Source organism: Chionomys nivalis, chromosome 4 (genome assembly GCF_950005125.1).
Source record: "Chionomys nivalis chromosome 4, mChiNiv1.1, whole genome shotgun sequence".
Classification (NCBI taxonomy): Eukaryota; Metazoa; Chordata; class Mammalia; order Rodentia; family Cricetidae; genus Chionomys; species Chionomys nivalis.
Window position 1 is genome coordinate 15,179,126 of NC_080089.1, and position 21,927 is coordinate 15,201,052.

At 49.2% G+C, this 21,927-nt stretch overlaps 1 protein-coding gene across 1 annotated transcript; it reads left to right on the forward strand.

Annotated features, from left to right (window-relative positions):
• The first annotated feature begins 1,941 nt into the window (after positions 1-1,941).
• Positions 1,942-13,091, forward strand: Gpr83 (G protein-coupled receptor 83). The gene is made up of 4 exons (XM_057767898.1): positions 1,942-2,666; positions 7,127-7,252; positions 8,926-9,059; positions 10,547-13,091. Exons 1-4 carry the CDS (start codon positions 2,283-2,285, stop codon positions 11,169-11,171), a joined length of 1,269 nt encoding a protein of 422 aa, XP_057623881.1. The 5' UTR covers positions 1,942-2,282; the 3' UTR covers positions 11,172-13,091.
• The last annotated feature ends 8,836 nt before the right edge of the window (positions 13,092-21,927 follow it).

Genomic DNA, 21,927 nt, shown 5'->3' on the forward strand with positions numbered 1-21,927 from the left:
GGATTAATAAATTCCAGTATATAAAGAAAAAAAACATCTTTACTATTTTTCTTTAAAGATTTATTTATCCATTTATGGATATGGGTGCTCTATCTACATGTTCAACTTTATGCTGGAAGAGAGCATTGGGTCCCACTATAGATGGTGAGAGCCACCACATGGTTGCTGGGAATTGAACTCAAGTCCTCTGGAAGAGCAGCCAGTGCTCTTAACCACTAAGCCATCTCTCCAGCCCTCCTTGATGGGTTTTGTGTTGGGCTTCAACCAAACTGAAAATCTGACAGTCGTCCTGATTCCTCCCTCAATCTGCCATCCTTTTTTCGTCCCCCTGCCAGCACCTTGAGGGCAAAATGACGACTCCACTCCCAGGTCACTTGGACAACCTTCAGACTTGCTTCAAGCCACAGCCTTTCACACTGCATGCCCCACTTGCTGAAGTGCCCTTTGCAAAATGCGATCAGATCATGTCACGTTCTACACTCGTTGCCATCACTCTCAAGGGAACTGTCCCTATCCTAGCACACCCTTAAGTCTGGGTCCCTGCCCTCTCTTCGTAGCTGCAGTCACCACCTATATCACTGCCGATCTCCTCCACGTCTGGGAGCGCATGGTTCCCATGGAGAACTCCATCCTTCCACTTCTGCCTCTGCTGCGACTGTCTCCTAAGTGTCGGTCACCACGGAAAGACTTCCCGGACTCTCTCCAACCCAGGGATGTGCGTCTTGTATTTTACGATGTTGACATTTAATAGACCCATTTCAAATTGCTTTTCAGCAAGAGAGTTTGGTCTGTGTCCCTGCAGCCACAGTGAGAGTGCACAGGAGCAACCCTCACTGCTCCTGGAAAAGGTCCACCCAAGAGAGGCTGAAGTCTTGGTGGGAGGGGCCTGCTTTTCAGGGTCCAAGTGAAAACCCCGAGGGCGCCTGTGTTGGAGACATCTGTATTCCAGTCTCAACCTGAAGATTGCTTACCAGAGTTAGACAACACTAGAAAATCTCCAGGGGTTCACGGACAGAATGAGGAGCTGAGGGTTGTCTATCAAGATTGGGTAGCTCATGGAGGGACAGTGAAGAACAAGAGAGCCAATCAAAGCATGTGTAGCCTGAAAGCGGGAAGAAATATTTTGCCAGAGGAAGGGTACTGGAAAGAAGGGTGAGAAGCCAGGCAAAGAATAGGACTGAAGTACAACAACATATACCCATGCGAACCACACAGCGAACCGCTACTTTGTGTGCTAACTATAATTTTTTTTTAAAACAAAATTTTAGAAGTCTCACGGGAGAGAAACCCTGTCTCGAAAAATCCCCCCCCCCCCAAAAAAAAAAGTCTCACGGGAGAAGCAGGAGGGTGGGTGGTTGAGAGAGGGCAGCTTTCGGAACTCTATGGTAATGAAGCAACTATTTTCCAGAGGAGTGTATATAGAGCCAAACTCTATTCCTTCTGCTTCTTGGGTGTATCAAGAAGTGTTTGAAGTTTCCTTTAAAGACATCAGCAACCATGTCACATTCCCAACAGGCCTTGACTAGGCCCGCAGTGAGTCTAAGGTTTAGCTAGAGAGGAAATATTCCAGGTCTATTTCAGGATTTGCTGCATCCCAGGATCCACCTGGATCAGGAACAACCTCAGTATTGGGAATGTGCGAAGGCTACAGATCAGGTGGAGACCAACGTGGTGGATTCTTGGACTGCACAAACCCGGCCTTGCAATGTGACCCCAAATAGTCCCCAAGGCTGCTTACACCTGTTCCCTGATTTACTGTACAGAAAGAAAGCTGGCGAGCGTGAGGGAGGGCGGTCCGAGTCCGGGCTGCAGTGCTCAGGGGCCGGCGCAGGCTGCGCTGGGGACTGCGGTGCCGCAAGAGAGGCGGCTGGAGCTGAGCGCGTCACCGGAGCGAAGAGACGCTGCACAGCCCTATAGGCGGAGGCGCACTGGCCGCTGCGAGAGCAGAGGTATAAAAGTGCTGCGAGAACGGGCGAGCGCCACCGAGGGCTGGGGTGACAGAGGCGGCTGGCAGTCAGCAGGATCCGAGTCCCTCTGCATTTCGGAGTTCCCTCTGCGGTCCCGACTCACTGCGGATCTCGGTGGCCTTTCCAGTCGGGACCCGGCGTGGTCCAGGTTTCTCCGAGGTCGGGGCTCCTTCTGTGCTCCGCGCCCCTCGCGCCCTGGTTCCTTCTGCCTTGCGCACCCCTGTAGCCCGGTGTGCTGAGCGCCCCACGCCCAGCCTTCACGCACCGAGCCGGCGGGGAGTCTGACCCTTGCGTCCAGAACCGCAGTGGCTGGGCATGATGGTCCCTCCTGTCCTGCTGCTCTTTCTCCTGTCCTCCGTGCTAGGCACAGAGCAGCCGCAGGTCGTCACTGAGCATCCGAGTATGGAGGCATCCCTGACTGGGACCAATGCTTCGCACTTCTGGACAAACTACACTTTCTCGGACTGGCAGAACTTCGTGGGCAGGAGACGCTACGGGGCCGAGTCCCAGAACCCCACGGTGAAAGCCCTTCTCATCGTGGCTTATTCGTTCATCATTGTCTTCTCGCTCTTCGGCAATGTCCTAGTCTGTCATGTCATCTTCAAGAACCAGCGCATGCATTCTGCCACCAGCCTCTTCATCGTCAACCTGGCAGTGGCAGACATCATGATCACGTTGCTCAACACACCATTCACTTTGGTAAGGACAGGCCCTCCCCGGGCTTCTCTTTTCCTGATGCATGGGTCTATTCTCTCTTCTCTCTCTCTCCTCCTGTCTCTCTGTCCCTTCCAGGTCCTCACCACCTCCAGTCCTCACCCTCCTCCTTCCACCTCCTATCCTCGGTCACCTCAGCTTTTATTTTGTCTTCATGTCCTAATCTTTGAGAGTCCTTTCTTTCCTGTCACTCCTCAATATTCCTTCCTCCTCTGTCTCCCCTTCTTTCTTTTCCCTCTTCCTTTCCAGGCCAGAGTTTCTGCAGCTGATAGCACTGATTCGATGAGTCGAGTGTCTGCAGCTGGCTCTAAAGGATTGCCCATTCACTGTGTGACTTACCTGGTCACAAGCATTTGAAATGAGCAAACAATAAATCGGGTCCCTGAAATGTTAGCAGAGGCTATTAGGTCACTTCTTGTCCCTCAAGTCAGTCTGTGCAAAGCCTGCCTCCCACCCATTCCCAGTGCTGCTGTCTGGGTTGTCTGAACAGCAGCTGTCGATTGTTGATGGAGCCTGAAGCATCTTTCTGGATGCTGGTGGGTTCAGCTGTGTTCCCTTGGTGGCTTGACGGGGAGGCCCTGTTGGACGCTTGTTCTGGGAGGGAATAGCATGGAGGTGGCCTGGAGCCTGGGGTGTGGGACATTTGCACAGGGTAAGCAAGTGGCTCCCTCTTTGAGCCCCTGCTCTTCAGCAGAGGTGCTGCTTTGCCCCTTAGTGACCAGGGAGTTTATGGACGGTTTGAAATAGTGAGGGTGTGGCTGAGCAGTCCCAGTGACAGACAGCTCATCTCTACAGCGAGTTGCATCCCTTTCAATGTATGGAATAATGTGTTATTAGGGCTATTAGCCAAGCAGAATGAATATCTATCTATCTATCTATCTATCTATCTATCTATCTATCTATCTATCCATCTATTACCTCACATACAAATGAAGACAGAAAAAGATGGATCATTGCAGCCACTTGTCCATGTGATGTTCTTCCAAATTTTCCATCTTCGAAACATTCCCATTCTCTCTCCCACTCTCTCTTCTGAGAGCATATTGGCATAATATGATAAGGAAACCAAGGCACAGAAAGCCAGGTCTTGTCCATGGCCACCTGCAGAGCCAGGAGAACTGATTCCTTTCACTCACGTTCCCTGGCGTGTGCACTAAGTCGCCAGTGGGAGTGGGGGCTCCTGACTCATGTTCTGCTCCCACTGCTCCAAGACACCAACTTCCCTCAGCCTATACTAACCAATCGCTCGATCGGTGGCTGCTCAGGGTCCCCTAGGCACTGACCAAGGACATGAAGGCGTCCCGATAATGCTCTGTGCCTTGCTGATCCTTAGAAAAGCTGCATCTTGGCTCTCTGTGGTTCCTCCCTTGCCTTCTTATCAGAGAAAGGGCAAGCTGGGGTGGGTCTCCGATGAGAGCTGCAAGGTTCCAGGGCCTCGTCGCTGTTGTTCAGAGGCGGGCTGCAGGGTCGGATGGATATAGACATGAAGGGACAAAGAAGCTGAGAGCTGAGTGACCCAGGGACCTCCTGTGAGAAGGGGCTCTGCCCTTCCTACATGACAAAATAGAGCAGCCTGGCTTTGAACCTGACCCACGGAACCTCCCCAGGCCAAGCTCCTGTTGAGCGTCCAGAGTGTTGCTCTGTGCACACAGGTGGTGAGAACTGGGATCTTCAAAGCCCTCTGCCTTCTCACTGCGGAGAGGCATTGCCTTTGACTGCTTGGTGATAGTAACCTCCTCTTGGGCCCCTCTTCCTAGCCCGTTTTACTGCAGCCAGAATGAAGACTGGTTCTCTGATCACGGAGACAATAATAAACGCTTGCTTGTAGTTCCCAAGACAGAGACATGCAGACAGTGCAGTGGGGTCTGGAGGAGGCAGGCCTTTATCCTGATTCAGCAGAGGTCAAAGGAGACTCTGCAAAGGTTGTGACATTTCAACAGCTGTACAAGAACCAGAACTTCTGGGTGGAAATGAATGACCAGTACACACAGTGGAGAGGGAGCAGGAAAAGCCCGAAGGAGGAGCCATTGAAGTGCACCTTGTGTTGCGAGATGGCCGAGTGACCGGGTGAAGGTGGAGGTGCAGGAACCAAAGACACATCAGAGTGGGCAAGGGAAGGTGGGGTGGGCCGGAAAGAGAGGCTGGGGCAAGTGTGTCAGGCCTGGGCCTCCTGAAGCATCTGTCTTCGTCTGGGTGAGTCCCACATGCCAGCAGCCGTGTCCCACCTGAACCCATGGTGGCAGGATCAAGAGTGGGGAGTTTCTGGGAGCTGGGAAGGGGTGGTGTCCCACCGGAAGTTTAGGTTTGCTCTCTTGCTGATTGTGGGTGGGAGGCAGAGGGGTTAAAGATGACCTGCTTTGTAACCTCAATGGCTCCTCCAGGGCATAGGGCAAAGCCTTGGGTCTTGTGTTTCCCTGAGGAGAGGTAGCCAAACTCGACCCAACTGTCCTGTACACAGGCCAGGCAAACACCTCACTCCTCATTTCCCAACAGACCCTGATCCAGAGCTGTTGGCCGCTGTCCTAGGCTCCACGTATGTGAGTCCTCGCTCACCTTAAGTACATCCTGTGTAGTCAGAACGGCAGTTCAGAGGCTGAGGTGCTGGCTAAGTATGGCGTGCTGTACACACTTTACACCTGCTCTCTACCAGGCATGATTTTCATGTGAGAAAGTGTGAGCCTGCTTCACAGGTGCAGGAGAGAAGACTCGGAGACCCCAGAGTGGGAACGAATCAGCTATGCTGGGGAAAGCCCAGTGGCCCATACTTCAGCACAGTGCCTGTAATATTCCTTGGCTGGGAGGGCTAAGAAGCCTCCGGAGAGGATGCTCCTCAGATACCAATTAGAGGCATACCTGTGTATCTGTCAAGGCTGGCCCTTCCTCGGATCTGCCTTACACCTACCAGGCCACTAAGGTGACCGCAGCAAGCGGCAAACTCTGTCAATCCAAGTCGTGAGAGAACGCCTGTCTCTGCTGTCGATCTCTTCCCTTGCCCACTCCACTCCCACTGGTGACTCATTTGCACTGTGTCTGACCCTCTAGGGGGTACTCTCTACATTCAGTCCCCTCCCAGATCAGGTGTGCCTTGGTCAGAACTGATGCTCCATCTCTCCTGGACAAGACCTCCTCATAGGAGCTGCTCCAGGTCTGAGTGAGCACAGCCTTGCATGCTGCAGAAGGAGGACCTTGTCCCTCCCAAGGGTCCCGTTTCTCCCCACCCTAACCTTCACCTTTCCAGGTGTCTCCGCTCAGGTGGTCAGCTGCAAGATCGTCATGCACGTGAGGCTGAATGTAGCTCAGTGGTGGGTCGCTTGCACACTGTGTTACTCTGTGTTGGATCCTTCACACACCACACACACACACACACACACACACACACACACACCTTCTAAGCACAGAGCACAGTCAAAATGCTATATTGTGACTTTTTGGAAACGTTTCCCTGTTAGACCAGGTTCCATTCAGCCAAGAATTTTATTACACTTCAAAATGTCAGCTTCCAATTTCTCATAATCACCTCCTAACAATTTGCTGGGCAGTTTCTCCCATCTTTACAGATTTTGCAATAAGCCTTTCAGGTAAGTATTCTGAAACCATTTTTTTTTTTCAAAAGGGAAAACTGAGGTTAACAGAGTTTATCGGCTAAGGCTGCACAGCAATGAATAGTTGTGGAAAGGCTAGCCTCCTGAGCCCGCACTTTCCCCAAGCTCTTCTGATCCTGATGGCCCAGGGCCATGATTGGGGTTTGGTGAAGACAATGATCAAGAATAGGTTATGTTGGGGAAAGCCATGTACTGTGTGCTAACGGCACAGTAGCTGGAAGATTCCTTGACTGGGAGAGCTAAGCGGCCTCCTGAAGAGATGCTCTTCAGAGACCACTGAGGTTGAGCTGGGTATCAGTCAAGGTCTATCCATCCTGGCACCTGCAGATAATCTGTCCATCCCTGATGTCTGCATTCTGTCCATCCTGCCCATCCCTGACATCTGTATTCTACTAACCTGTCCACCCCTGATGTCTGTAATCTACCCATCCTGTCCACCTCAACATCTGTATTCTATCCACTCTGTCTATCCCTGACGTTTGTGTCCTATCCATCCTATCCATCTCTGATGCCTGTATCCACCCTGTTCACCCCTGATGCCTGTATCCACCCTGTTCACCCCTGATGCCTGTATCCACCCTGTTCACCCCTGATGCCTGTATCCACCCTGTTCACCCCTGATGCCTGTATCCACCCTGTTCACCCCTGATGCCTGTATCCACCCTGTTCACCCCTGATGCCTGTATCCACCCTGTTCACCCCTGATGATGCCTGTATCCACCCTGTTCACCCCTGATGATGCCTGTATCCACCCTGTTCACCCCTGATGCCTGTATCCACCCTGTTCACCCCTGATGCCTGTATCCACCCTGTTCACCCCTGATGTCTGTATTCTACCCGCAGGTTCGCTTTGTAAACAGCACATGGGTATTTGGGAAGGGAATGTGCCATGTCAGCCGCTTTGCCCAGTACTGTTCTCTGCATGTCTCAGCACTGACACTGACAGCCATTGCCGTGGACCGTCACCAGGTGAGGGCACCCACTCCTGGCACCATCCTCCCCCTCTGACTATGCCTGCCTGGTGTCTGTAGGGAAAGCTCTCACGACAGTGACTCATTCAGCCCAGCTGTCAGCCTGTGCACTTGTCTCCTTGTTGATCAATTCCGGCAAGGACACAAGGGATATTAAACCCTTTGGTAGTTGCAAAAGGTTATTTCCCCTTTGTTGTCAAAGTGAAGACTCACTGCTGGCATTTCCCATCTCTAAATTTAACGAATTATTTTGGTGGTAGAAAATCAAACCCAGAGAATTACAGATGGAAAGGAAGAAGCAAGTAACTACAGGTCAGAGAAAGCTTTCAAGTAGGAGATGGAGTTTCTGGCCCAGATTGGGTAGAAGGAACACAAGCCAGGGTGTCCCGATGGCAGGAGCATGTAGGATGTGGTAGCACAGGAGTGAGTATGTGGGGCAATGCCCACGGGTGGTAGGCACTCAAAGAGGACCCAAGGGCATCCATTTAGGAAGGGCCAGGTACTTGTTAATGCTACGATTCATGAGCACATATTGCTGACTATTCAGTGGTTCTCAACCTTCCTAATGCTGTGACCCTTTAATACACTTCCTCCTGTCGTGGTGACCCCAACCATCAAATTATTTTTTTGCTGCCTCTTCTACTTTCCCTCCCCCTCTTCCTTCTTCTTCATGTTATGTCAGGAAACAGGTTCAGAAATGCACATACACAGCTTTCCCATGATCACATGACCAAGCTAAAATGAGGACCAACATCTGTCTGGCTCCAAGCCATGCTCTGACCGCTAGACTGTCCTGTTCTGTGATAATTTAAGCAGACTCACGAGGCAAGTATCTTTAGGACAGAGAGAATCAAGGTTTACTTTGAGATGGTCTGAGAAGCATAAGGGCCAACAGAAAAATTATTTCAAAGACCCACACTAAAAGCATCGTACGCTGTGAGAAATGATTGTCTCGGAGGAATAAATGACCCAGTGTCTCATGTCACCAGCCACATCTAAGTGCCTCTGGATGACAGCTTTATAAGAATCTTCTTGAAGGGGTTTGCACATCAGAAGAGACATGGACTGTCCAAATTTGAGATATCTCTATTTCCAAAATGCCATGATCATGTTAGAATCAAATCTTCATGCAGTACAAAGGCATCAAAGTCAGCTGAGAAAAGTCTGCACACAGCTACCTCTGGTCAACCCCTACTAATTCCATCAGAGCCCTGGGGTACCTCTGCCACAGGGCCCAATCACAAATGGAACGCTGTTAATGTCCATCTTTATTTAAGCCTCTTAGAAGAGTTGATTGGCTGCCACACAATATCAATTCCAAGATGCATGGAAGCCAGTCTGTGTTGGAATTTAGGAATGGCTTTAATAGGTGCTGTCAAATACACTTCTGTAGTGAGTGACAGGAGATTACCCCTCATGGTCAGAACCTGCCATATCATCCAGGGTCTGGAACCACTGATCTCCAGGAGGTGGGGTTGAGCCTGGGGTCCCTTCTACCAGGTTTGTACCCTCCCCTCACCCCTACCCTGCTCTTCTCACTCCCAAGAGGCCCTGGGACTGCCAGGAGTCACAGAGCCCACGTGACCCCCTGGAGCTGAGCTGAGCTCAGGGGCCACCTGGATTCTTACCTGCTTCCGACTTCAGTGGAGACACCCTTTGCTTGTTTTCCAGGTCATCATGCATCCCCTGAAGCCTCGGATCTCCATCACCAAGGGTGTCATCTACATTGCTGTCATCTGGGTCATGGCCACCTTCTTCTCACTACCACATGCCATCTGCCAGAAACTGTTTACCTTCAAGTACAGGTGAGACGTGTCAGTAGGAGCAGCCTGGGGCTCAGGGGAGGTTGTAACCTACTGGCCTTCTCCAGAACGGACCTGGACCACAGTCACAGGGAGTCAGCCAGAGTCCCCTGGATATGACTCTTCCTGGTAGCTGTAGGTACACCTCCTCACTGCCTACGGCCTCACTGATTCGTTCTTACCATCTCTCAGCCCATGCCTAGTCTTTCTGTTGTTTTCCCTGTGCTCTTTTCAACTTTAGCTCTGTCTTATTCTTTAGCCAGTTTGTGAGGAGAAGGCAGCTGTTATCAGCTTCTGCCACCAGGAGGCGCTGGCTCACACAGGCAGAGATGGTCTCTACTCTGCCACCAGGAGGCGCTGGCTCACACAGGCAGAGATGGTCTCTACTCTGTCATCAGGAAGCACTGGTTCACACAGACAGAGATGGTCTCCACTCTGCCACCAGGAGGCGCTGGCTCACACAGAGAGACATGGTATCCACTCTGTCACCAGGAGGCATGGGCTCACACAGACAGACATGGTATCCACTCTGTCACCAGGAGGCCTGTGCTCACACAGACAGAGATGGGTCTCCCTCTGCCTTGTTTTAAATGAGCAAGATTCCAAGTCTCGCAGAACTTAGAAACAAAACAAGCACGAGCATCAGCTTCTGAGGCAGGATTCTGAGACAGGTGTCTCCGCCAAGACCCAGCTTGGTCCTCACCAGAAACTCCTTCTTTCCCACACTCTCTTTAAAAACTACAATCTACTTCCTTATAGCCTGTCTCCATGCAGACTCGTGGAAGGGAGCTAGCGTTTGAGATCTGAGTTGAACACCTTACTCACTACCTTCACACCACACCCCTGCAGTTCATAGGCACAGACCGTGAGCTCAGGGGTGGGGTGGGGTGGGGTGGGGTGGGGTTTTGATTTGGCTCAGCTAGTTTCCTGGGAATCAGCTGACCCCTCCTTCAGTTTCTTCCTAGCCTGTGTGAAAAGCTAAGAAGTCACAGAAACTCTAGAGGCCTGCTTCCCACATAGTCTCCCTACCTCCATCTGTTTTAAAGATTCATGGGTTTCCCTTTGGGATGAGAACTGAGTACAAAGGGGACTCTAAGAAGGAGCTGACTTTCTGCACAGAAACACTGCTGTTCCCTTCCTTCCTTCCTTCCTTCCTTCCTTCCTTCCTTCCTTCCTCCCTCCCTCCCTCCCTCCCTCCCTTCCTTCATTCCTTCCTTCCTTCCTTGTCCATTCATTCATTCTGCGGGGCCCACTTTGTGCAAGACATGATGCTAGGTTCAGGAAACACGGAGTCTGAAGTCTTCCTACCTCTATTAAAGGCCCTACCTTGTGGGGAGACCGAAGCATGATGGGATGATTAGGCCACAGTGTCAAAACATCTGTAGCAGATGTGCTCAGCCTGGGGTAGGGAGGAAGTGGAAATGCTGGTTTCCCCACTCACAGTCTGCCCGGTCCCCATCTTATGCTTTCCCTCCCTCTTCTTGGTCCAGCGAGGACATTGTGCGCTCCCTCTGCCTGCCGGACTTCCCAGAGCCGGCTGACCTCTTCTGGAAGTACCTGGACCTGGCCACCTTCATCCTGCTCTACCTCCTCCCCCTCTTCATCATCTCGGTGGCCTATGCCCGTGTGGCCAAGAAGCTGTGGCTGTGCAACACCATTGGCGACGTGACCACAGAGCAGTACCTGGCCCTGCGGCGCAAGAAGAAGACGACCGTGAAGATGCTGGTGCTCGTGGTGGTCCTCTTTGCCCTCTGCTGGTTCCCCCTCAACTGCTACGTCCTCCTGCTCTCCAGCAAGGCCATCCACACCAACAATGCCCTCTACTTTGCCTTCCACTGGTTTGCCATGAGCAGCACTTGCTACAACCCCTTCATCTACTGCTGGCTCAATGAGAACTTCCGGGTGGAGCTCAAGGCCTTGCTGAGCATGTGCCAGAGGCCACCCAAGCCTCAGGAAGACAGGCTGCCCTCCCCAGTTCCTTCCTTCAGGGTGGCGTGGGCAGAGAAGAGCCAGGGCCGGAGGGCTCCGCTAGCCAGTCACCACCTGCCCTCTACCCAGATCCAGTCTGGGAAGACAGATCTGTCCTCCGTGGAGCCCATTGTGGCCATGAGTTAGGGGAAGCGGGACGAGGTGGGGAAGGGCTCTGTCCTCTCACCACTGACTCGATACTCAGTGTCGGAAAGTCCTACAGAAGCAGTGAGATGCTTGGGTTCCTAGAAACCTGTCCAGCGCCCCCCTCACTCCCCCGCAATCTGATGTGCAAACCACCTAGAAGGTGCCACAGGTGTTGTGCCCAGATCTGAGAGAGAGAGAGAGAGAGAGAGAGAGAGAGAGAGAGAGAGAGAGAGAGAGAGAGAGAGAGAGCTCTGAGAGCCCCTTCAGCTCCAACAGGAGCTGACTCAGTCCACCCCCAGGTGCCCGGCACCTGCCACCTTGCCCTCCCACTACTGAACACCCACAGGCGATCTGAGCTATTGGTGGGCCTGATCCACGTGCCCAGAAAACAGCTTCACTAGCCAGGAAGAACGGCACAAAAGCTTTCAGAAGTCACTGGACCAAGCGTAATCACACATCTTCAATGGCCGTGACTCTATCCATGACCAGACAGGACCTATTTTGGCTTCTTAAAATAAAGAGAAATTATTTATCATTACTATTTTCAGGAAAAAAATGTTCAGAAAAGTACAGAAATGAATTAAGATCACCCTGTTAGCCCATCAATCTGTAAAAATGCCTATTAGTGTGCCATGAATTTGTAACTTTGCCCTCTGTGTGTACATGTTTGTAGCTTTAAAATTCTGAACTCTGTGTGTCCATTTAGACTTTAATAATTAGCAAGAAATGGAGGTACGTCACAGTACTCCTGAACCCCCCCCCATGATGAGTGGGGTCCCTCAGCATAACCGAAGAGAAAAGGGGAGGGCAAGCTAAAGGCTGGCTCCATCTTGCAGCCAATGGTGGGTGGGGCCTGGCTCTCCCTTAGGCGGTAGCCATCAAAAGAAGCGGTACAAGGCACTGGGAGGTAGGACCCCTTCCCCCTGTCCCCCGAAATGAGAGAAGGTTCTGCTTTCACGGGTAATGAGGGAACTTGCTTTCCAATGAGCTGGAATAACTGTGCTTTGACACCTCGTCTGCCTGAGCCGCCTAGACAGGACATTTCTCTTTGTTGTCTGAAAGATGAAATTTTTTTTCACACCAATTCCTGAAACAAGATTCCCTGTCAACAGCACCTGAAAAATTCATCTGTCATTTTCCAAAACCTACAGGCTTCCTAAAGCAGCTCTATTCCTTAAGGGCCCATTTGTCAGAGAAATCTCATTCCAGATAGCCAGTTTTCTCATCTTGCATTTGTTCCCAGAGAGTGGCGCGTCGGGTGGGACAGAATCTAGCCACCCCCCCAGGCCCAGGGCAGCTCTGTGGCAGCTGTGCTTAGTTCGGATTCCCGTCTCATCGCAGAGACAAGCGAAAGCTCCACCTTTGTGGCGCTGAGGTCTGAGGGAGGAGGGTCTCATCCAAGTCTCATTTAGAACTCTCAGTTGCTAACTGAAGCACAACTTGGTTGTAGCTGCTTCCTTGTAGTGAGTGAGGGGAATTTCTTAAACTAATCTATTCATGAGAATGCTAGAAAATTTCCAAGATTATATATACATACAGTTTTTTAAAAATGATTTGGGGAGGACAGTAAAAGACTTCTAAATTTAAAGTGGGTTAGGGGGCTACAGCTTCTGTGTCTGTCCTGATCCCTGTGATGTTAGCTGTAGAGAGTCAGGAGAGTCAGGGTATGTTGGAGCCTGAGGACAGACCGCAGGGACTTACAGTGTGTCTTCCCCTGGGAACTGTGGAAAAATCTTTAGTCGCACCTCCCTGCGGGCAGCTAGAGCTAGTGCCACCTCACAGAGTCAGCCCTGAGGTCTGGGCCTCCTGTTGGCACCCATCTGCTCCCTGTCCTGGGTCCCTGCGTGCTTCTGAGCAAACGCACCTGGTAATCGTGAGCGCTGTCTTTGTGAAGCCTGAGTTTTTCCAATCTGCTGTAAAGTGTGCTTCATTGTAAATCTCTCTAGGCTCAGTAAAATCTCTCCTTCGTGTGCCGGCTGCGTTTCTTGGATGGGTGACCGTGTCACAGTTGGTGGCCTTAAAAACAGGGATTGGCATGGATTACATGAAGAGTACAAGGAGATTCTCAATGCAAAGCGCAGACCTTTAGCTTAGGAAGTCTGGGCGTGGAGACAGCGAAGAGAACAGAGAGACCCTGCCTCTTTGGCAGGAGCTGCCCTGCCCTCTTTGGGGGTGACACATCTGTGATGTATGCTTGGACCCCAAGCAACGTTTGTCTCTGGTGACTGAGAAGGACACAGAGCTGCTGCAGGAGCCTGCTCCCAGTGGCACCAGTAGATTGCCTCCCCTGGGCGTGCTGTGACTGACGCTGTACTAGGCCTGGGGTTCCACTATAGAGAAACACCCTGGTACCATCTCATGCGACGGTTACAGTCAGTTTTAAAGACAGAGGTCAATGACGGGGACCTGATGACCTAGAAAAGAAAAGCCAAAGACAAAAGAGATAGGAACTCGGATGTGTGGACGCTTCCTCAGGCAGCGGATGGCAGGGACTTTAAGCTCATGGTTGCTCTCTCCCTGCATTCTATGGGATGGACATCAGTATTTCTGTGTCTCAGAGAAGGAAACTGAGGCTCAGCTAACGTAAATAGCTTTCTGAAGACAACAGTCTAAACTGAAAAGTATCCCCATCTAAGAGGTCAAGTTCTGTGAAAGTATAGCAAAGAAGCCTGTGTTTTTATTTTGATCTCATATTCTCCAATATTTTAATGGCAAGGTTTTATCGGGGGGGGGGCAAAATATGTTAGCAACCCTAAAAACTAGGGCTTGATTTACATGGTTTGGGAAATACTTGAGGGATCAGGGGTCAGTGGGTCAGGGGTCAGTGGGTCAGGGGTCAGGCAGCATGGCATGGCTGCCTCTAGGGCACAGACCTGGCAAGAGTCATCCCCATGCTGCAGGTACCCATAAGACTCTGGCAAGCTGCCAAGGTCAGTAACCATCCTGGGTCTCTTGGTGTGTCTATGAGGGTCTTCCAGAGAGAATTTACTGTGGAAGGAAGACCCACTCTGAGGTGAGCAGCATAATCCACTGTGTAGGCCGGGGAGAGTGGGCTGGACTGATTGAAGAGAGGAAAGGGGAAGCTAGTGGAGGGCCAGCATCCGCTTCTCTGCTTCCCTATCAGCTGAGATATGAGCAAGCCGCTCTCACCACCATGGAGCGATGTGCCGCCCAGCCTTCTCTGCATGATGGGCTGTATCCTGAAACTATGAAACCAAACAAACCTTCCTCAAGCTACTGTGTCATGCATCCGGCAACATCAACAAGCAAAGTAACTAAGTAACTGATGCAGAGCCCACCATGGCTGCCTGACCCCCGAGGAATCTGAGAAGAAGGCTCACTGAGGATGCAGGCCTGTCTCAGAGTGAAGCCTGAAGGCAGCAGACTCATGCTGCCAGAGACCAGTCATTAACATCTTTAGCATCTCCACATACCCTCTGGGGCCAATTTCAAGCAGTAGTTTGGGAAGAGAGGAAAAATGGTGCAAAGCAGTGGTATTTAATATGAGAAAAGTCTGGGCTGAGTCTTTTCCTGGGTTGTTGGAAATAGTCTCACAGACAGCTATGAAGGGGCAAAGTGGTTGGTTTCAACAACTTCTACAATACACCTGCTTCCAGTCCATCAGGGAATGCTGTCAGATTGGTCACGAATTAAGATGCTCAGTTTGCATATGAGGAGACAGTAAAGGCACCAGATACATGAGACTCATGACATTGAGTATCACAGTTGGGGTGAAGAGCTGATGTCAGGACAGGACATGGACCACAGTGTTAGATATGGGTTCTTCTACAGGTTTTCGCTCTGGTTTATGGCAGTAGGGTATCATAGTATTAAAAGTAATTAATTAAATCACTAACCAGATAGCAAAGAGCAGGTCACACTGGATTCTTGCTTAGAGTGTGCTATAGACCAAGGACTGCAATAAATCTAGTTAGCATCCTGCAGCTTGCACACCACTAAACCCACCAATAAAAGGCCCAAACAGCAAGCCAATGAAAACAGAGAGCCACAGGCTGAGTGGTGTGGGAGGTCCTTCTGTCTATGTGTTGCTTTTATTGGTTAATGAATAAAGAACTGCTTTGAGCCTATGGCAGGGACAATCAGAACTAGGCAGGGAAAGCTAAGCTGTATGCTGGGAGAAAGAGGGGGCAGAGCCAGGGAGACACCATGGAGCTGCAGGAGACAGACATGCTGAAACTTTGCCCCTTAAGTCACTGCCACGTGGCAATGCACATATTAATAGAAATGAGTTAAATTAATATGTAAGAGTTAGCCAATAAGAAGCTAGAGCTAATGGGCCAAGCAGTGATTTAATTAATACAGCTTCTGTGTGGTTATTTCAGGCCTAAGCTAGCCGGGCGCCCGGGAACCAACAAGCAGCCTCCTCCTCCAACAGCCCAGGCCTTCACTTTTCTACCCTGTTCTTTCCAATCATGTTACACCCATATCTGGATCATTACAATATTTAGATAAACCATGCCCTTTCTCCTAAAGCCCAGGGATCTTCTCAGAAGAAGAGCCTGAGAGGTTGGGAGAGGCGGAGGTGGCTGAGGGCTGCATAGGAACAGGGTTTTCCCAGGCTCATGAGGCAGCTGTTCAGATGAAATCCTGCACAAGCCCTGTGCAGGACCTGACTGGACAGAATCCCCGTGAGGAGGAGGAGGGAGTCGGGAAGTCCCGCTCCCAGCTGAAAAGTTGTTGGTGACTGACAGCTGGTGAGGGAGAGTGAGCCCTTGTTGGTCGACCCTGCTCCAGGCATGGCCCCACATCCAAGAGTACATGGGAAGTACAAATTGGATTCGATGGTTTACAGAAAAAGTTAGAGGGAGGTGTAGGGAGGTATGAAATTCTCAAAGAATTAGTAAAACTGTTTTTGATAGGCAAGGAGAGCTCACTGTCATGATGACAAGGATAGGCAATCATCTTTTTCTTCTCAGAGCAGCCTCCTCACTTGGAGTTGAAGTTTGCCTCTGCTCTTGACTTCTGTGCCACTGTGGCTAACTCTCCCCCGATCTTTCACAGTAGTTAAAATCCCACTGTGTGATGTGAGCTTCATGAGAGTTATACCAAGTCTCCCCCTGGCCTATGTTGTGCGGTCAGACCTCCCATGGCATCTTCAAGTCCCCACCCTGACAGGCTAATAACCCTATCTGTTCTTGAGGGCTGCCTTTCTACCTACCTGCTACCGGGTAAGCTCAGCACCTTCTAGGGTCCTCTGTCTTGGTCTGTTCTCTTATTTTGAAAGACTACATCTTCCCCAAGAAAAGGTGCTTAGGAGCTCATATTTTTTTTAGACCTTATTTGTCTGAAAATGGGCTTAAATTCATACTTATTCAGTAGTGTGTCTGAATTTAGGTAATGGATTAAAATCATTTTCTCTTGCAATTTTGAAGGCATTTGAATTAGTTTTAAATTACCGTTATAACAAATTACCATAGTCTTAGTGGCTTACACAACAAAATTGCTCTCCAGGGCTGCAAAGTCTGCCATGCATGGGACGCTGTCTTCTGCTGGGCTTGAGAGCTTCCAGAGGCCATGTGCATTGCTCTTGACTTCCTTCCTCCAATTTTGAAGACAGCAGCATTGCGTCTGAGCTGCTTCTGGGACCACATTTCCCTTGGACTCTTTCTGAGATCTTCCCTCACCAGTTTTCAGGGTTGTGTGCTTGTATTCTACCCCCCTGGGTAATCCAGGATACTCCAAATCTTAAATCCATTTACGAATATAACTTCCCTCATTCTGACATGCACTCAGGACCTGGACATTGAAAGGTGGGCATTTGGGGGAGGGCCATAGTCCTGCCTACCAGTATAGGGTTCCATTAGCTTCTGCTGCAAAACCTGTTGTTTTCCTTTCTCTCTACGCTACTCAAAAATGAATATTGGCACTAACTAGCTTCTGTGGTTCTTCAAGGATGTACTGTGGCATTGGCTCATTGTTTTCATGAGAGCAGGGACTTAGGGGACTTCAACCTGGTGCCAACTGCTCTCATGCTTGGAATCAGTTATTTAGTATTTCAACTATGCTAGGCAGCTCGGATCCCAGAACAGACTCATGGGCACACAGGGAATACAAAGGAGCCCAGTTCTCCTGCTCCCATGACCTCAGAAATCCAATCAGACAGAAGGAAAGCTGCTAACCCTTTGTGCCATGGGTACCAGTGCCCTCTCATCCAGCAATGCCATCCTGTTCCTCAATGCCTTCAAAACCCATGAAAGAAGGCAACTTTCTTGAAAGTTTATAGGCTGCTTCCACATGGAAAACAAATCTGTTGTTACCAGTGGTTTTGCTGTGGGACATACACACACACACACACACACACACACACACACACCTTGGGCCTGAAGACTGACTTGTGGTGGAGGTTTGGTCCTCTGGGCAGCGATGTCTACAGGTGATACTAGGTCATGAGCACTCAGATCTTATGATGGATTAAGTCTGCAGTGTGTTCACAGCTGCATGTGACACAGGGAGGCAGCAGACATTGGAGAGGTGGGGTCATTTGGACAAAGAATGCCACTAAGGACACAACCTTGAAGAGTGTGGGCTGTACCTGTGCTGTTAGCTTCAGATGGTAAGAGGGGAGCAGCTCTCTCTATTATGCGCTCCTGGTTCTTCCCCACTACAGGCCCCAAAGCAACAGAACCAAGTGGCCATGGCGGAGGGCCGGGGAGAGACACTGCAAGCATAAGCCCAAATATTTTCTCCTTAAATTATCTTTCATGGGTATTTTATCACAGCAAGGAAAAGCTATAACACCATGCTCTTGAAAGTTGAAATCTGAAAGCTCTTTGTCACAGGGTCTCAGAGAGGTCACAGGACTTCCGGGATTATGGGAAAATGAGGTTTGGAAGCTACACAGGCAGAAGCATCTTGAGGAGATGTGCTCGGTTACTGCATTGCTTGACCAACACTCAGCTCTTGGAGAGCAAGCCTCTGTCGCAGCTACCATGCATGATGCAGGTTCTGTCTGCAGGAAGAGCCCACTGACCTGAACACAGCATTGCCTTTCTACAGCTCACTTTGCTCTCTAAACTTCATGACTGTCCCCATTCCAGAACACGGCATGACGAGTCAGAACACAGGGTCTGGGATTTTGCTTTGTTTTGTAGTTCTGGCCTCCATAGGAGAAGAAAGAAGTGGAACTGAGCATCAGATAAACTGATCTGATACGTTTGACAGGACAGAGATGGATAGAAAGTAATTTCTTTGGAAGTTTAAGACTTACCAGCACAGTAACAGATGCCTGGAATCCTAGCATTTGGGAAAGGGAGATAGAAAGGTTGTTAATTCAAGGCAAACCTGGGCTACAAAGAGAACTCAAGGCTACCTCAGGTCATAGCAAGACCCTTGCTTCAGAAGGAGGAGGGCCTTTTATTCTAGAATGACGGTTTAATATGCTATGGAGGGCCTTTTATTCTAGAATGACGGTTTAATATGCTATGGTTTCCATCTGTGTCCCCAGATCATGTGTCGAAGGGTTGACCCTAGTGATTCTGGTGCTCTCTGGAAGTGGGGACCTTTAGGAGGTAGGGCCTAGCAGACAAAAGTTAGGTCATTGGGAACATAGGGCACCCAGTTCCTTCCTGCTCTTGCTCTCCCTGTGCTCTGCTCCACACCGTGTCCCACTCCTACCTTGACATACAGCCTCACTACAGGCTTGACGGTCACAGGCCAGCCAACAATGGACTGAACTCAGTTCAAATGAGCTTGTTCCTGTAAGCTGACCGTCTCAGGGACTTTGTTACAACAGCGGAAATCTGCCACGCGGGATGCACGGTGTCCACAAAGCTGAATGTTACTTATCCCTAGCACTGAGAGGAAGGACTTGGTTGTGCTGCTTCTGGAAGCTGACAAGGGTCAGCTGCTTGAGGGGCATTCGTTTGTAGGAGTGTTTTATGTTACTTTGTTTTTTAATTTTCTAATCTTATTTAAAGATAATCGACCAAACTGTAGATACGGCCTCACATAGATATCAGTTGTGTGTGGTGAGTCTTTCTCTACTGTCTACTGTTTTAACAGGTCTCAGGTCCACAGGGCCATAGTATGCTGGTACTAACTGACGTCACCGTGCTGTGTGACAGGTCTCCAGGTGTTTTCACCCTGACATGGACTTCTGTCCCCTTTAATGGACATCACATTTCTCTCACATCCCCGTGTCCCTCACCAGCCACCACTCTGTGCCCTGCAGCTATGAGTCCAGTGTTTAGATGCCACAAACGAGGGACAGCAAGCTGTAGCTTTGCTTCTGTGCCAGGCTTATTTCATGCACCATGTCTGCCAGCTTCCTCACAGGCAGCTTTTCATTTATTTATCTATGTATCTCTTTATCTTTGACATTTTGGACTTCTGCTGCTAAGTATGTGGATGTGTTATTTGCTTCAGTTTATTTGGTTTAGAACTCTGTTTAATTCTCCACTCTGAGGATTTGTCTTTTCTAATAAATTCTTCAAACTCACTTGATAACATCACCTCAAATATTAGCTCTTCCTGTTTTTTTCTTCTGTAGCTCTTGTTATTTTCTGTATTGTATTAGATCTTCATTACTTCTTTTCTTGTTTGTTTTATTGTTCTTTAGTTTTCAAAGGCAGAGACTCATGTATTCCAAGCTAGCCTCAGACTCGATTTGCAGCCCAGGATAACCTTGAACTCACGATCCTCTGCCTCCCTCCAGGTGCTGGTTCACTAGCAGAGCCAGATCCTCTCTGATGCCTCGCTTCTTTGTCATGCTCTCCATTTTTGTTTGTTTCTGTGTTGCATCCTCTGTAATTTTTAATAATATTTTGATTCATTTTCTTTACCAGATTCCAGTCCCCTTATTTGTTTTTTAAAATTTAAATATTTTTTTATATTCCTAGTATAGCTACATATCTATTTAAGATTTTTGTGTATGTGCCTATGTGTGTGCATGTATCTGCGTGTATGTGCTATGTGCGTGTTTGTGCACGTGTGTGCATGTTTGCGTGTGTGTGTGCGTGTGTGTGTGTGTGTGTGTGTGTATGTGTAAGAGGAGAGGTACTGAGGCCAGAGGCATCATAGCTCTCTGGAGTTGGATTTACAGGCTGTGATAAGCTGCCCAGTATGGGTGCTGGGAACTGGAATCTGGTCCTCTACAAGAGCATCAAGTGCTTTCTACCTGCTGCACCACCTCCAGCCCCTTGCTACACAGTTCTGTAGGGCCCGGGTCTGCCCATGTTCCTGGGATGCATTTGCGTGGACAGTTTATGGTCAGCTAACTAAGCATCCTGTTTGTTTCTGTGCTCTCCCTGCCCCGCCTGGTGGTTAGCTGTAGGACATTGACTCCAATGTTAATATGGTAATTTCCCACCTGCCTGGGCAGGGGTCCTTGTGCAGCAGCTAGATACTTAAGGACTTCCCCAAGTCTGAATAAACGGCATTTGGCTGATCTCCTTTCAAATGACCCTGGTCTCTTTGTGTGTTCTTTCAATCTCCAGGCCCTTGCCCGACTCGCGTATGCATACGGTACAATGGCGCACGAACTGTACCGAGGGTGTAACACAGAATCGGTGTTACACAGTTCATTTGTGAACTGTGTCTATACTTTCTCTTTCCTTTCCTCGATTAGAGATCATATTCCCCCTTTATCCCTTGCAACAGTTTAGTCATGTTGGAGGAGGATGTTAGTTCCTGGTCGCTTAGCCCCAAAATAATCACACAGAAATTGTGTTAAATAAATCACTGCTTGGCCTACTAGCTCTATCTTCTTATTGGCTAACTCTTATGTCTTAATTTAACCCATTTCTAGTAATCTGTGTATCACCATGTAGCTGTGGCTTACCTGCTAAAGCTCCATCTGGCTCTGGCAGGGCTACATGGCTTCTCTCTGAGTCTGCCTCTTTTCTCCCAGCATTCAGTTTAGTTTTCACTACCTAGCTCTGTTCCCCTATAGCTCTGCTATAGGCCCAAAGCAGTTCCTTTATTAATCAATGATATTCATGGCATACAGAGGAAATCCCACATCGCCTCTCCTTTTCTGTTTAAACGGAAAGGAAGGTTTTAACTTTAACATAGTAAAATTACATATATCTACTTTATCTTTTATCATAAGTAAGGAAAACTATAACTATCAATTCTTCAACTCTATCAAAGACTCCAGAAGGATATAATATTACCTAAGTACATTGTAAACAACTTCCAAAACTGTAGAATTGATAGAGACATCTTGCTGCCTGGACAGTCACCCAAAGTTCTTCTGTACCATTGGGGCATCCATCTTCAGCCTACAGGCCCATAATATCCCAGACTTTTCTGTGAAGCAGGAAATTTCATAAGACAGTTCTGCCTGTATTGGCAGTTTGTCAGTCACTTTCTTCTGTATCCTGCAGAATGTCTAGCAGACTCTTTGATGAAGCAGGAACCCCGAAGGACGATCTCACCTTCTGTAGGCAACTTCAACAGTCATCTCACTGTGGGTCCTGAATGTCCAATTTATATTGTATATCAATGAGCAATCCAGGCAATAGCAGTTTTTTGCCCAAATGGCTAGCCAACTCCATAAGGAGCCTCTTTGATGCCCATCTTCCTCTTGAAGTAATTGATGCTGCTAATAACAGATGTGTCTCATGTCATGAAAAGTCCTAAGTTCTTAAACATTTTAAATGCCATATTCTGTAGTCTTTGAAAGGATTGAAGAATGCTTATTCATCTGAAATACATCTCTGTATATCTAGAAAATCTAACTAACATGACCAGAAGCTTGACTAGTATAGATGACTATCTATTAACCTATATTTCT

Excerpts from the sequence above, each read along its gene's own strand:
- Gpr83 (XM_057767898.1), top strand. The coding sequence starts at position 2,283 with ATGATGGTCCCTCCTGTCCTGCTGCTCTTTCTCCTGTCCTCCGTGCTA. Across the intron at positions 2,667-7,126 it reads TCAACACACCATTCACTTTG|GTTCGCTTTGTAAACAGCAC; the intron begins GTAAGGACAGGC and ends TTCTACCCGCAG. Across the intron at positions 9,060-10,546 it reads CTGTTTACCTTCAAGTACAG|CGAGGACATTGTGCGCTCCC; the intron begins GTGAGACGTGTC and ends TTCTTGGTCCAG.